Source organism: Haliaeetus albicilla, chromosome 3, assembly GCF_947461875.1.
Source record: "Haliaeetus albicilla chromosome 3, bHalAlb1.1, whole genome shotgun sequence".
NCBI lineage: Eukaryota > Metazoa > Chordata > Aves > Accipitriformes > Accipitridae > Haliaeetus > Haliaeetus albicilla.
In genome coordinates this window covers 23,133,222-23,149,363 of record NC_091485.1, presented here as the reverse complement: position 1 = coordinate 23,149,363, position 16,142 = coordinate 23,133,222, and the positions used below count along the sequence as shown (strand labels likewise).

The 16,142-nt window shown below is 38.9% G+C and overlaps 1 protein-coding gene across 3 annotated transcripts in view; it reads right to left on the bottom strand.

Moving 5' to 3' along the window:
* Positions 1-3,782: 3,782 nt before the first annotated feature.
* LPIN2 (lipin 2) overlaps positions 3,783-16,142 on the bottom strand; it is a 48,067-nt gene continuing 35,707 nt past the window's right edge. For 2 of the 3 annotated variants that reach the window (XM_069779097.1, XM_009925847.2), the window contains exons 13-20: positions 15,642-15,724; positions 14,391-14,535; positions 13,396-13,544; positions 12,408-12,494; positions 10,497-10,649; positions 9,332-9,446; positions 8,528-8,631; positions 3,783-8,203 (exon numbers count right to left, since the gene is read on the bottom strand). In XM_069779097.1, the coding sequence (XP_069635198.1) occupies positions 8,059-8,203; positions 8,528-8,631; positions 9,332-9,446; positions 10,497-10,649; positions 12,408-12,494; positions 13,396-13,544; positions 14,391-14,535; positions 15,642-15,724 (981 nt within the window). In that variant the 3' untranslated portion in view covers positions 3,783-8,058. The remainder of the gene's footprint in view (positions 8,204-8,527; positions 8,632-9,331; positions 9,447-10,496; positions 10,650-12,407; positions 12,495-13,395; positions 13,545-14,390; positions 14,536-15,641; positions 15,725-16,142) is intronic. The other variant, XM_009925850.2, reaches the window with a different exon arrangement.

The window sequence follows — 16,142 nt, the reverse complement described above, 5'->3', positions numbered from 1 at the left end:
CACCTCTTTTGACTGGCCAGTTACACTGTGTTTGATGCACCCCAGGACAGGGTTTGCCCTCTTGGCTGTCAGGGGACACTGCTGACACGTATTGAGCCTGCTACTGACCAGCCCCCCCCCGATCCCTTTCTGCAGGGCTGCTCTCCAGCCACACCTCTCCCAGTCTGTACTTCTGTCCAGTGTTACTCCGTCCCAGGTGCAGGATCCGGCATTTATTCTTGTTAAATTTCATCCTGTTAGTCATTGCCCAATGCTCCAATCTATCCAGACCCCCCCCCCTCCAAGGCCTCTTGTCAACAGCACCTCCCAGTTTGGTATCATCAGCCAAGTTACTAATAGTGCATTCAACTCCTGCATCCAGGTCATTGATAAATAGATTGGACAGAACTGGCCCTAGAATTGAGCCCTGAGGAACACTACTGATGACCAGTAGTGTCACCAGCCAGTTGTAGTCAATTCACCATAAACCTTTAAGCCCTGCCCTTCAGCCAGTTCTATGCTGAACAGCTCAGGCTATGATATTGCTTATTCTCACCAGAACATGTATACATGAAATCAGAAGTGGGGAACGTAAGATCAGAGAACAGTGAGGTAGGAAAGAGAAGGAAAAGGAGAAGGCAGGGAAAAGACTGGAACAAAAGAAATGACTAGGCAGAAAACATGAGGTGTACCCGCTCTCAGTGCTGGGGCAAGTGAGACAGGCAACCACCCAGTCCTTAAAGCAGAATTCAGGTGAATTCAGACTAAAGATGAATATTTAGTCAAAACTATCTGTCTGACGTATTGCCTTACAAGCAAGGCTGTTGTAGCACTCCCGAGGAAGTGACTTAGCATTGCTTGTAATTATCTCAACGTTAATTGTGCCCCGTTCAAAGCACTATACACGAAAGCCATTAATGCAAGTCCTCGCTCTCATGCAGCTCAACATCTGTTCTCCCCCTGAGCCATGCTGCTGCAACGGCTGTTTGGCTGCGAGGGCCTCCTGCTGCACACCAGCCTGGGGCCTCAGTCCAGGCCGGCAACCGCTTCAGCCATGAGGAAAAATACCGCACAGGGTTATAGTGCCAGAGTCTTTCCGCTATTCTTTGCTACGGCCCCCTGCACAGTTAGAGAAGTCTTGGGCATCTCCAGTATGGGGTAGAAATATCAATGTGGGTTTGATTTATTTGTCTAAGGTGAGGGGAGGACAAGCAGCTGGTATTGTCATGCTTAGAAAACACATTGCACAGAAGTGGCTGCCCCTGCCAGACAAGCCCTTGCTGTGCCCAACAGTAAAATCTCTGGAAGCTCTGAACCGTCCCCCTCTCTCTCATGCAGCATGCAGGACAGCTGCCCAGAAACACCTCTGAGCAGCCAGCTGCATTACAGTTCTGTTCACCACTGGTCCAAGAGCTCAGCCAGCAACTACAAAAAGTAGGAGCGCTGTAATGGTTTTGTGTGGCAAGGTTTTGGTAGTGGGGGGGTTACAGGGGTGGCTTCTGTAAGAAGCTGCTGGAAGCTTCCCCTGTGTTCGAGAGAGCCCATACCAGCTGGCTCTAAGACGGACCCGCCGCCGGCCAAGGCCGAGCCAGTCAGCGATTGTGGTAACGCCTCTGTGATAACATTTTTAAGAAGGAAAAAAAGTTGGGAGAGGGAGAAACAGCCGCCCAAGAGAGGAGTGAGAACATGTAAGAGAAACAACCCTGCAGACACCAAGGTCAGTGAAGAAGGAGGAGGAGGAGGAGATGCTCCGGGCACTGGAGTGGAGATTCCCCTGCAGCCCGTGGTGAAGACCCTGGTGAGGCAGGCTGTCCCCGTACAGTCCAGGGAGGTCCACGGTGGAGCAGATATACACCTGCAGCCCGTGGAGGACCCCACGCCGGAGCAGGTGGGTTCCCGAAGGAGGCTGTGACCCTATGGGAACCCCGTGCTGGAGCAGGCTCCTGGCAGGACCTGCAGATCGGTGGAGAGAGGAGCCCACGGAGCAGGTTTTCTGGCAGGACTTGTGACCCTGTGAGGGACCTGCGCTGGAGCAGTGTGCTCCTGAAGGACTGCACACTGTGGAAGGGACCCATGCTGGAGCAGTTCGTGAAGAACTGCAGCCCGTGGGAAGGGCCCATGTTGGAGAAGTTCATGGAGAACTGTCTCCCGTGGGTGGGACCCCACGCTAGAGCAGGGGAAGAGTGTGATGAGCATAAACTGTGAAGCAGCAGAAAATAACGTGTGATGACCATAAACCCCATCCCCATCCCCCTGTGCCGCTGGGGGGGTTTGGTGGAGAAATCCGGGAGTGAAGTTGTGCCCAGGAAGAAGGGAGGGGTGGAGGGAAGGTGTTCTGAGATTTCATTTTATTTCTCATTACCTTACTCTGGTTGATTTGTAATAAATTGAGTTAATTTTCCCCAAACTGAGTCTGTTTTGCCCGTGACGGTAATCGGTGAATAATCTCTCCTGTCCTTATCTCAACCCGCAAGCTTTTTGTTATATTTTTTCTCTCCCCTGTCCAGCTAAGGATGGGGGAGCGATAGAACGGCTTTGGTGGGCACCTGGCGTCCAGCCAGGGTCAACCCATCACAAGTGCACACGTACTCCCCAACCAAAATGGTGCAGGGCTGCACACACAGCCTGCCAGGGCCCTCGGTGTACAAACTGCATGACGTAAGTCTAGAAACAGTGCCCTGCGCACACACAGGAAAGTGCCCATCCTTGGAAACTGTGATTCTGTGATTCTATTCTTTGCACATCTAAGACCATTGCTCCAAGACAGTAAAAATCAATCCACCAGGAACAAGATCACACCATTAGGAGTCCATTAGGGGAAGAGGGACACAGGAGAGACAACACCAGCTCAAAAGTGTTTTTTCAACAAATCTGAACATTTGGCATGAACATAGGACATGCCACTCTTCTACTGCTTGCACTGGCGTAGTTGCTCACCGCACACAAGCAAGTACTGAGATGTAGGTGTGAAAGATGGGCAGTGAAGAGCGTGGTGTGAGGAGCAAAGTGCCTGAGGTGTGAAGAGAAGGGTGCAGCATGTGAGCAGAATCACAGGGGAAACCCAACAGAAACGGAGAGTCTGCTACTGCGGCAGGAGACGATAAAAACTCTAGCAGTAAGTTGTGTCTGTGCGCAAGCAGAGCGAATGGGTGCTGGGCGCAGCAACACAAACGACACACACTGCAGAAGGATTAAAAGGCGTGACATCATTTACATGTGACCGAAATAGTTGGATTTTCTAAGGTAGGCAGCTAGTTGCATTTACCAACAGCAGCAAGAGACAAGGAAGAGTAAGTTTCTAGTGAAAGCATGAAGCCCCTTTTTCAAGATGGTCTCACAATAATTGCCTCAAGCAATTTAACAACTGTTGTGGAAGACAATACTCTTTGCCTTGAAAGGAAAAAGTTAACTTGGATGGAATTCAGATAAAACTCCAAATTAGGGCAGATTTACAAGAGCTCAAACTATGCAGTTGCAAGATTTTCTTCAAGGCAGCTTGTGTATTCCCAAGTCATGCATCTGTTACCTGCTATTCTATATTATTAATGCTTGTTTGCTTTTTGTTATAGTTATAACCCAATACTGGTACTGGCACATAATGTAAGTCTGATGACAGCAATTATTTATCAGTTGTATAAATACTCTGAAAAAAATAAACCACATGTGAGAGAAAGCAGATGTATTATAGTCCTTAGAAGATCAACTTGAATTCCATGTAAAATACGAATACAATTTAAATAAACCCACATTTACTAAATCAGCAATTCAAGAATGGAATTCCCATGTACAAACTGAAGAAAACATTTAGTTTAAGTTTGTTTATTGTGATAACATTGTTCTGAACATCAATAAACATTGCACTGAAGTGTGGGTTACTGTACCCGAGATAGTCCAGTCTTAACAAAAACCACGGTATTGGTATGATCACAGATTTGACAATTTTAAACACGCTACCTTATCAGTGATTGGGTTGCTTAACAATCAAGTATTCCACATCTTCAACATAAAAAATGAAACAAATGATTGAAGAGAGTTTTCCCACCATTAAAATAAACCAATGTTTTAACATTCATCTGGAAGTAATTAACACTGTAAAAAAATCCCAAGCAATTTCATTCTATTCAGCAGAATTCAACTTTGGAAACTAAAACTTCAGGCAAAAGTGACACTTTAAAGGCATCTCAAATTCACTATTTTTGATGTTTCATTATGAATTTGCATTACAGTAATTTAAGCAACTCTCATTCATATGACAGCTAGAAGACTTGTATGAAATATTAACATGAAATCTCATCTCTTTTGTCTTTACCATAAGCGGATTCAGAGTTTGCTTCAGAAGTTCCATAATGGAGTTGACACAAGTGTTAAAACTTTTCCACTTGAAAAAAAAAGTTTTAGGAGTATACTGATGACAGGAAGCTAAGGGTACATGAGCCAAGATTGCACATGCAATTGTATACTGTTAGGGATGAGAGCCCAACTTTTTGAAGTACAAACATGCTTGGTACAGTAAAAAAAAAAATCATCCAGAAATGTGTACCACTGAAGTTACTGATCTTTAAGTCATTAGAGAAACGGGTAATGTCCAAGTTACTAACAAGTTTTGAATTGCAATGTCCCTTATTTATTCCCAGATAAGTATCATTGACTCAGCCTTTGAGATGGTTCCAATGCTAAGAGTATCTGCATCTTCAACAACACAGTCTTAACAGGGGTGTGCATGCGCCTACAGACATACACATTTAGAAGTTCCTCTTTCACAGAAAGAATGATTTATCTTGTGCTAATTTTAAATAAGTATAGCACAACTTGTTCTCAAACATTAGTTTCAGGCCACTTCTCTCAACTAAGGTAACAAAGGATAGGCTAATGCATAATTCTTATTTACCCCACTTCATATTAATATTGCAGCACAAGCCTACAGGTTGATACTAATGAGATGTCTTTTCTAGAGTCAGTAAAGTGCCCAGCAGTCCAAATTACATAGGTATGCAATGGTAGGTACAGTGCCCCCATATTCTGTCCCTAAGCAGGGTTAACAAACAAACAATCTGAAAAGCTTCAAATACAAGCCAGATTTAGAACAACAAAACGAACTCCTGCCCTATGCATATCAGAAATATTCAATAACACTTTTACATTTTATCAAAAACCAAATATCAAAACTGTAGCTGTTACAGAACAAAAAAAGAAAAATTTTTAACTAAGCATCTTTTTGGACATCCCTATAATGCAAAGTAACAGGTTAGCAGAGTGAGGAGCTGTCTACAACCACACAACCCCCATATTCATACCAGCTTAAATTATATGTTTTTGGAGATATACCTGATACGATTTTTCCACACTGCTCATTTACTCAAGTCCCCACCTTAAAATCCACAGCTTATCTTTATGACAATCTGAAAAGATGAATGGAACTGAAGTGAAGAGAAAAAAATTAACCGAGTTAAAAAAAAAAAAATCAACCAAGAATGATACAGACAAACCTTGGTAACAATCTGTCCCATTTGGAAACCCATCCCAGTTTCATGAAGTGGTTTTATTTTTAGAAAACCTGTGTAATACCAGGGCCACCAAGAATAAGTTAAGTGTGGTAAAGAAAGCTTTGATATCCACAATGGACTGTTTTAGGAGAGGCAACTTCACTCACTTTATGTAAAATAGAATCTTTAGATAGAATATTTCATCTTGTAATTAAAATACTTTATTATGTTGGATTCTTATTTATTTATTTTAAAGTATTTAAGTGTCTTAAAAGCTCAGATCCCATTCATATTCAAAGCACTTGGTGATCATGAAAATTTCAGTTTCTAATGAAATCTATGGAATAAAAGGTAAAAAAAGGAAAAAAGCCTCTGCCAGTTAAAAAAAAAAAAGAAACCAGTAAAAGCAAAGTATCCTTTGAGTTGAATCCTGTGAAATCCATTTAAACTCTGAGTAGATTGGTGACAGGACCAAGAATTTGCTGAAATAGTCACAGAAAGTATTGTTCTTACTGCACAACAAGAAGGATGCCTTTCAATTCACTTATCAACATGGCTTACTGTGACAGACAGGTATGTTTTCTTTCCCACTCATACTCCTGCTTTGAAAGAGAGGTTCCATGTTGATTTTGCTTCCCCCCATTCTTTATCTAATGTTTTATAAATACAGGAATACACTAGTGTTTTATAAGGAAAAACAAAAAAAGAAAGTAATTTCATTTACATAGTTATCTAGAAATGATCCCCCCAAGCAGTTCACCAAATGTTTAGCATTAGCTGGTATTATATCAGAACTGTGGGTTAAGACTACTCAGCCTGATAAAGGAAAGAAAATATTCCAGGGGGTGGGTAAAATCCTCTAAATATACTCTTTTGCAGGTAGTGAAACGAAGAGAGCTCTTTTCCTACATTCAGCCCAAGTAAGCTGAAGCAGAAGGGCCTGCCCAAGCTGTTTGTGAGAAGAGCAGCCCCGGTGCAGGCACCACAGCAGGTAGCCATACAAATGCCTTCTAAAGATCACTCACACCTGCCTGCACACTTCCCTGCTCCCACTGGCAGCTGTGTACGGGGCAGAGCTCGGCCCAGATCCTGGTGGAAATTCTGGGCATTGCCCCTGGAAGGATCTTTATTGCATTGTCCCAGGAACTTGCTTAAGGAGTGACAGAAAAGACTGTGTGCCCAGAAAGCCCAGGGCTGATGTTTAAATGACAGTAGTCCTTAACCCTCTGGCATGGTGGAATGATACATTCTCATCATAGATTTGTCCAGAAGTTAAATGCACTAACTCAAAAAGCAAAACTACCTTTGCCTTCAAGTATTTTTGGAGAGAGAAATACTAGCTGCTTTTACAGCTGATAAACACTAGGCTTGGAATGCAATTTGTTCACAGGCTCTGATCTGAACCTGAGGAATGACCAGCATGATGTTTATGATTAACCCGAAATTTAAAAACAAAAAAAAAAAAAAAAAAAAAAGAAAAAAGAAAAGAAAGAAAAAAGTTTTATTCTGCTTTGCAGCATTTAACCATTCTCATACCTGGAATTTCACTATTGAGCTGCATTTCCTTCCAGCTACTGAAAACCTTCAATACAGAATTCTGGAAAGACCTGCAGTAGACAATTAAATACATAATTTTTTTTAGTATTACAATTCCCTGAATATAATCTGTACATACGTTTTACTGGCCTACACAGCATACACACACATATGCATCATCTCTGTGTTGAAAAAGGAAATAAAAATGCCAGCTCCCCAACTCTTACAGAAACGTTCAAGATGTTTCCTGATGGAAATTTAACATGACATAGTGCAGCCTGAAAACAGCAAAAGCCATACAAGTATCTGAAGACAACTTTCATTTTAACAAGCTCATTAAATAGTTTAAATACTGCATGTAAAAAAGTAATAAGCGGAGTTAGTTTGAGCATGAATTGTACAAGCACAGTCTTGTACATGTGACAAAAGGCATATTTACATTTAAAGAGGAATTTTGCATCTTCAGAGTCTGTCAGGCTTGTAATGTCTACACATATTCTGTATTTTAGCTGAGAAAGACCACACTGGTTTTAGGTTCTGGCTCCTTTCAAAAATGGCCTAATTGCCCATCTGAACATTAGACCACGTTTTTTATTAATAGGTCTGACATTCTATTTGGCAGTTTCCGTATACTTTTTGGCTTCATTTTAGAAAATATACTATTAAGAGTAATAAAAAACCAAAGCAAACAAACAAAAAATCTGTGTTTACAATAAGGTCTGTATTGATGAAAATGCAAAGTCATAATTTACCTCAGCATTTAGTTGCCCGGAAGCACTTGGGTACCATGACCATCAATAACAGGCCAATCTCAAGTGCCTTAGAACAGGTATATAAAGACAAGCAATAAAGAAAACAACCACCACCACCCCCCAAAAGAAAAAAATTTTTTTGACAGTAGCTTTGCATTTTCTTTGTTTTAAACCAATGGAATTAAAGCGATTTCTTTAGTAAGACTTATGGTACCAGTATATAAATTAGCATCTTTGTTAAGAAAGTTCTTCACATTTAAACTGGAGTAGCTGAATATGAAATTCCATCTCTAGGTGAGAAGTATTTTTCAGGCCAGGTCGTCCATATTAAGGTCAGGAAGAGGCTCTCTCCAATAGCAAAAGGAGCTGAATTCTGGGCACGGAAATGCAGAACTCTGTTCTTTATTAAGCAATGGGAACACATGTTCCACAAGCTCACTTAGTCTGTAATATCTATATTAAAAAAGAAGAAAGATCATTATTTAACAGTCTAGTCACTGTTCAACTGTAGCCAAAAAGGAGCTTTAGAAGTCTAGACCAGAAAGCTGTAGTCAAATAAGGCATCACTACTGCAGAAGCAATTTTCAATTTTATTTCACCAGTTTACTTTTCTTTTTGAAAAGTTTCAGTTAAGTATCCAAAGCTGTAAGTCTCTGGCAAATAAGATTTTTATGTGATGTATGTAATAGGAGATCGAATCATGGTCACAATTACAATTATTTTGTAAGTCTTATTCCTAAATGCTTTCTTTAGCTGAAATAACAAAAATGATCTTACGATGATTTGTTTCCCTTAGTCCGTTCTTGGATCAGTTCACCCTTTGGATTCACAGTAAATATTCTGCAGTCTGGAACTCCCACTTGCATGTAGGCATATACATCCTGCAAAAAGCATAAACAAAAGCACATGTTTAAACATTTCCTTATTGAATATTACATAACAATTTCTTGAAGGAATGAGAAAAAGCTGATCCAAAAAGGGTACATAAAACTGCCGCTTAAGAGAAAGCCCCCAAAATAACAGCCAAAAAACCAAAGCAAAACAAACCCCTAAAAACATACACATACCATAACAAAACATTCCCCCACCCCCAGCCCCTAAGTTCCTGTTCCCAAGCCTGGGACCTCAAACACACACAAAATCTATACCACACAATACTATTCCTTGTGACAATATTCTTCTTGGAATACCTCCTCTCTCTCTAGCTCAATTACAATAGCATTGATCTGCAGAGAAAATACAGGAACCATACAATAGGAAAAAGGATTCAAGACTGAGGAGCACTAAATTAATAACCTTAAGTTATAAAGCTGTCAAAAATGCTGAAAAAAAATATGGAAAGGTGGCACATATTTAATAAAATCCTGAGAATACGATCACATCTTTGTAACCTTTCTCATATAAGCAGCTCTAGCAGCTTTTATTTAAGGTATCTGCATGTGGATTTTCCTGACCAAACCCATAAAAGCACCAGTGTCCCATTTTCTTATTCAGAATAGACACAAAAAGAAAAGCTTATTTCTTTTGCTTCCCAAGTACTTCATGCATTTTAACCCTTTAGTTAGAGAGGGGCACACTTACATTGGGCCTGTTTCCAAAAGCAGCATAGAAAGGCTGTTTACTGGGAGCAAACAAATTCTTGATATCATTCAAACATTCGATTTTGAACTTTTCAGGCTTCTTTTCTATTACTTCCCTAAAATAAAATTTCAACAGTCAAATTCTAAATAATGATTTGATAGAGGGTATCCTCCTTCCTCCATTTATCTGATATTTATATTCTTATTGCTTCCTGTTGCTAGCATTGGTAGTTAGATAGATATTGGTCAATAGTTTTCCAAGAATGATAAAAGATACAACAAAACAATAAAACATTTGCTGTTTTCCAATATCCATAGTAAAAAAAAATAGGTGAATAACCTGTGCGTAGGCTAAGTAAATGGCATGAAATTCCCAGTTGTGAATGCAATTTGTGAACTGCTTTTATTGTGGATGACCATCTGAATCAGAAGACCTAATCAAGTACACACAAGCTTGTTACAACTCCTGTCTCTGACAAAAGAGTGCAGAAAGCCTATTAGTGACCTTAATGCAAGTTGCTGTCACTACTAGCCATGAATCAATGGTTTTTACTAAAAAAAAAAAAAAAAAAAAAAAAAAAGCGCTAAACCAAAAAGACTTTTCCACTATTAGCTCTTCCCATCAAGAACAGGTAGACTATGGCTGGTTCAAAAGATCAACTGAGTTGAACCATAGCTAAACTCCATATTGCTTTTTAAGTAGTCATATATGGAGCACGTCCAATATTGCAAGATCATTTAGTAGGACAGTCTATATTCCCCAGCTTTTTTTCTTTTCCCTCTATCTTGCATAGTAGCACTGCACTACAATCCTTGTAGCTATACTTGAAAAGACAAAATTGTACTGATATAAACAGAACCTAATAGTAATCAGTCATGGAGTGGAGGAATGAAGAAAAGGGAAAATGAGCTGCTCTGTGACTGGTATTTTGTGTCTCGTAGCCAATTCTAACATGCCCACAGAAACAGAAGTATACTGCTAGTGAAATTCAGACAAAACAAATAGCTTATAAATGATCACTAGAGGGACATCAAGTCTCAGTAGCAAATCTAGCACAGAGTGGATCATTTAGTTACAGTTGTAATGGTCAGCATGCCAAAGCTTTTTGATCTGCTTCTTCCTCTGAATGGGGAAGGAATGGGTGTATGAAATCCCACATGCTTACCTATGAAAGGCAGAAAACAAACTGCTGGGGGACAACATGAGGGGGCCCCTGGGGAGAATTGTTCCTTTGTCATTCACCCAGTGTAGGTATCCTCTGGTCATATCTGCCATCCCAATGGCACGGGCGGAACAGTACAGAAACTTGTAGCCATTTCTAGAAAAGAATTATCAACTTAGTTCATATTCCTGCTGAAGACTTTCTTTGCCAACATAAGTATACAGTTATAGCAATGTCCAGAGGCACCAGTTTAGGTATTGACTTGTTGCAGTGCTGTGCACACACACAGGGAAAAGACTGTTCCACTGTTAAAAAAATCTGCAAGGCATATAATAGTTTAAAGACATGAGTCAATCAAAACTGAGAAACAGGAAGGGCAAAAAAGACAGGGATGATAATACTCAGATTACACAATTAGATGGACTAGATTGTGTTTAAATAAGTGCCACATTGGTTTTATCCAGCTTCTTTCAGCCCAGCTGTAGGATGACAGCAATTATTTAAATTATCTACATCACATAATATCAGATGCCAGATCTCCTGTCTTGGTTGTTGGGATTTTTTCAGGTTGTTGGCAGAATTTGCAGCACAGAGTGAAGGACAGATAGCAAGAAGCATTCATCAAGCCCCTAAATTTTTCCTGCAGACTTTGTAGGTTCATATTACACAGATTTGTGCACAGTTACTGCATGCACAGAAGACTTGAGTGTTTATGTGCATTTTCAAAGACTTGATTCCGAATAATTCCAAAACTACTCTTCTATTATGCACTGGATACAAAAAAAAAAAGTTCAGGTTATCTCCCACGGACTGCCAGGGGCCACAGACAAAATTTAGCCACAGAATGAAGGCCAACAATAGATTCTAAGACCCCAAATATTTGGGGGGAAAGAAAGACTACTAAACTTAAAGATAAAAATTGATTCTTTTAAGTGGATTGTGAAGTGTTTAACAGTTGATCATCCTATGATTATCCTCAGTAGCAAGTATTGTTTCTGGCATCACTATATTTTAAAAAAAAATTTGCTAAACAAAGGATTAAATCTGAAAGGGGAGGAAATATGTAGGTTTATTCTGCCCTAAGTTACTGGGCATAAATATTTATAAGGCTATATACCTCTCAGATGAACACTACATTTATAAGTGTGTGGTTCACAACACTTTTGAACTAAGCAAACACCTCACCACTGCTGCAAGGGAGAAGGCACACAGTCTGCTTCTGTAGGTTCTTGGAGATCACAAGGTGAGCATGTTCAGTTGACTAACCCAGAGAGGGGAAGGGGAAATTGCTGTTTTGCTGAATTCTTTTCTACTGTTTTACTGAACTGCATTGGCTTTTGTCAGCAGTGCAAAAAAGTGACAGAAAACTTGACCCAGGCCACCAACCTTCCCTTTGTGGAAGTGGCCCGTTGTTAATTAGGCTTGTTTCAGAACATGAAATCTATCCTAGGGAGCATTCACTTGAGTTTGGTAGCAAACACATTAAAACACAAAATATTTAGGCATTGGAAGGACACAATTTAGGTTTGAATTTACACTATGCCATGTTTGTAATATGCTTTGTGATCAACCTGAGTTGGTGGAAACAGGTATGCATGACTGTTTGAGAAATTATTGCTATTATGGTTCTCTTTTTTTAGTCACAACAATATTACACACAGTTTTTAAAAATTAAAATGCAGAATCAAAAATTTGAGAAGGGCATTAGTAAAAGTGGTGGCTTCCTTTCCTGTAAAATTATACATATGGGGAAAGAACTTAGTTTTGTTTGTGAATGACAGAAGTAGCTTACTTCCCAACATTTAGACCAACAAATTGTAATAAATTGCATAATTATTAACAACAATCCAATTACTTGCCCATTAATTCCCAAATTCCAGCAAACCCTAATTGCTTCATGGATTACATACTCACTCATTTATGGAATGATAGAGTTTTGCAATGCCTTGATGAGTCCAGTCCTTGCCAAGCTGAGGGAGGATCTGTCCTAAAGCATCAGACCTAAAAACAACATCAGAGATAGCTGATACTAAGTATATGAGTTTTGTTAAAGACAACCACTAATGAATCTACAATTTATAATGATAAATTTTGATGATGATAATGATAATTTATAATGATAAATATCTCTGCAGAAGGTCTTAATTTCAAAAGAGAATTAGTGACTACTCCAGACAGAGCAATTAGGGGGGCCATACAGCACAAGTCAGTTCCAAGTTAACCTATGGCTGCTAAATCTGGAGAAGTCTAACTGAAAGGGCATTAGTCACATGGTAAACATTATCACCTTTGCATTATTCTTTTAAAAGACATTTTCTAGTTTGCTATAAATGCAAGTACAAACTAAAATCAAAGCAACAAGTTAAGGGCAACCAAGTTGGTGAGGGGCCTGGAGCACAAGTCTTAGGAGGAGCAGCTGAGGGAACTGGGGTTGTTTAGTCTGGAGAAAAGGAGGCTGAGGGGAGACCTTATCGCTCTCTACAACTACCTGAAAGGATGTCTGGTCTCTTCTGTCAGGTGGCTGGAGATAGGACGAGAGGAAATGGCATGAAGTTGCACGAGGGGAGGTTTAGATTGGATATTAGAAAAAAATTTCTCTACTGAAAGGGCTGTCAGGCATTGGAACAGGCTGCCCAGGGAAGTGGTTGGGTCACCATCCCTGGAGGTGTTCAAAAAGCACGTAGACAAGGCACTTCAGGACATGGTTTAGTGGTCTGGTTGACAGTTGGACTCTATGATTTAAAGGTCTTTTCCAACCTAAAAGATTCTACGTTTCTACAAGTTTTTTTCATGACTTTTAATGAACATTCTGTAATAGTCATCTTAAATCAAGTTTCTTTATCTTATTTTGAAAAGCATGATAGGATCAAAGAAAAGAAAAAAAAACCCCAATGATACTTACTTGGTTATTGTTCCATCAATGTCTGATATGATGATTTTATCATTCCAGTTCCAGAGATATATTGTTCCTGCACAACGGCAAGTCCCTTGATACTGGGTTGTAATACTAAATACAACATCATTAGGGCCATCTCTGAGCTTCAACTTTGCCTTTAGAATAAATCAAAGTAATTGAAAATATAAGTTGCCCTCACTGTACAATTTTTAGAATCATAAATGAGCTACAAGAAATGGCTTATATACTCTTCCTTGTCTATTTTGATTAACTCATCAGAAAATGAACCATGGTTTAACACTGGCAGTTTTGCCGGCAAAGTCTGTTTTGTAGTCTGGGTACATGTATTTGTCCATAGTTCCTACATCTGCTTACAGCAGCAGATATTTGACTCCCTACTGCTTAAATTCTTGCTATTACAGTAGACTTACGGTACTATCAAATGGAAGCCCCAGTTTGCTATAGTATGCAATAGTATTTTCTACTTAGTGGATGCTTTCCCCAAAATTCTTCCGTGATGAAGATCATACATTTAGACAATAGCAGAACTAACTTACAAGTTAGACTGCAATGAATAAACTACATACCAATTTAAATGTACATTATTAGACTGTTCAGATCCCAGGATTTCCAAACTGCAGAAGCCAACAATGTCACTTTTTTGACAATATCTTAATGTAGAAGTTTGACTATAGAACTTCATAAGAAATTATTATTTTTTTTTAATCCAAACACAGATTCTTAAAAAAACACAACAGAAAAAAATTAATAAAAAATTCCCTGCAGCTGCCCACACTAGTACAGGAAAACAGTTTAAATTTCTTTTTAAATTTTAAATTTCCCCATTCTTTTTTTCTACTGCTAGAAAAGTAACCCAAAGATCAATTTTTAATTTGCAAAATGTATTTATGCATCACTTCTAAAAAGCAGAAAAAGTCCAACTGTTAGAATCAGAGTGGAATTATGAAGCATCCTATGTACAAGAAAGGTGTGCCACTTACTATTTGGTCTGAAGACAGTCTAAGTGACTTCTTGTAAGATGTAATGTTCCCATGGGTTGGATGCTCTGCTGGGGCAGAATCTATTTTCAGGGATTCCTTCAACTCCTGTGATGCTTCATCACTAGAAGAATCATCTTCTGGAGGTCTAACATGACATCAACCAGAATAAATGTAAGCTACAGAAAATCCTTCTTTATTGGTGTACGATTCTTATGCAAGAGTAATTTCTGCTGATGTTGAGGATTTGCAACTAGCCTGATAGCACAGATTAACAAAGTCCATGGTCTAGTGAATACCCAGATAAAACTAGTATATGCCAATAAGCAAGTAAGACTTGTAATGCATGCTAGTATTGGTGGAGCTCTAAACATTCCTATTACTAGCTGGCTCCACGCACAAGGGGTTTAGTAAAGACACAGTGTCAAGTGGTCACTAATACTGTGTAGATGAATTAGGTAAACTGCAGATGAAAACAGGTACTGAATGAGTAACAATGTTTTGTTTTTTAAATAAACTGCCACAGTTACTACATAATTTAAACTCTGGGAGATAAGTTAGTGGAGTAGCTCACCTTTTACAGTTATTCACAGACTTACTTTTCTGCTAATTAGAGATTTCAAGATTAAAAGCAGCATTTAATTTCTCTGAAGTAATCAATCACAGTATATTTAGTTTTTTAAATCTTTAAGACACCAACAACATTTACAAGTATCTTCGTAAAATCATGGGAGAATACGAACACGCACAATAAATTACCTAGACTGGGACAGTTTTGTGCTAAATACTGCTAGTTGTCAACCACGATCTTGGGCAACTTGTGTGCTGCATTTAATACTATTTTATTATTTGAATTAATTGTTACAAAAAATGCATATGGTTTAAATTATTCAAACAATATTAGACTTAAAAAAAAAAAAACCCAAACAGTATCTCAGAAAGAATACCACTATATTTACAGAGTAGTGCCCATTGCTAAAGGTTACCATATATGTCTTTGTTGTTTTGTCAATTACGTTACTATTTAAGAAGTAAACACAATAGGATTTAGGAAATAATTGTAGTGTTTTTGTAGTTCCTAATATGTTTGCTGCCACATTGTTTTGCTGAATTGTTTGCTAAACACATCTGGTTCCTCTCCGGTAGCTTAGAGGAAAATGTTTCTTCCCACAGTAAATTCCTACTGAATTCTTCATTTAAAAAAAAAAAAAGACACTATTCAGTCCACAAAACAGTCTTCAGACAGGAACACACCTACTATTAACTTGCTCTTTTATAGTTGCTGGCAGTTCATTTGCTCTTTGTGTGTCAGTTTTCCCCTCTTTTGCCTCTGGTATCTAAAGCAACATGATAATAAAAAACATATTGACATTTTAAGCATTTTAAACTGATCCAAGGTCATTCATAGTTCACAGCTAAGCATATAGCTATCAATATAGTACATAAACTATATTAAGTCTCAGAATCACTCATTCTGTAAATTATTTAACAAAAGGACGCTTATGAAGAAATGATCCATTGAAGCATTTTATTATTTCAGGAAACAAAACTGCATGCCAGAAGTTGAGAACTGCTAGTTTAACATGATGAATTTAGCATTAAAGGAGCTGTCAACCTCTAAGCTTAGAATTCACTTTTTGGAGGTGGAAGTAAGTTTAAGGCACATACTCAAGGCTTAGAAAGCTTAATTTAGTCTAAAACATCTATCATGCAGCACAGCACCTACTTATTTATTCGTGTATACATTACTAAAAC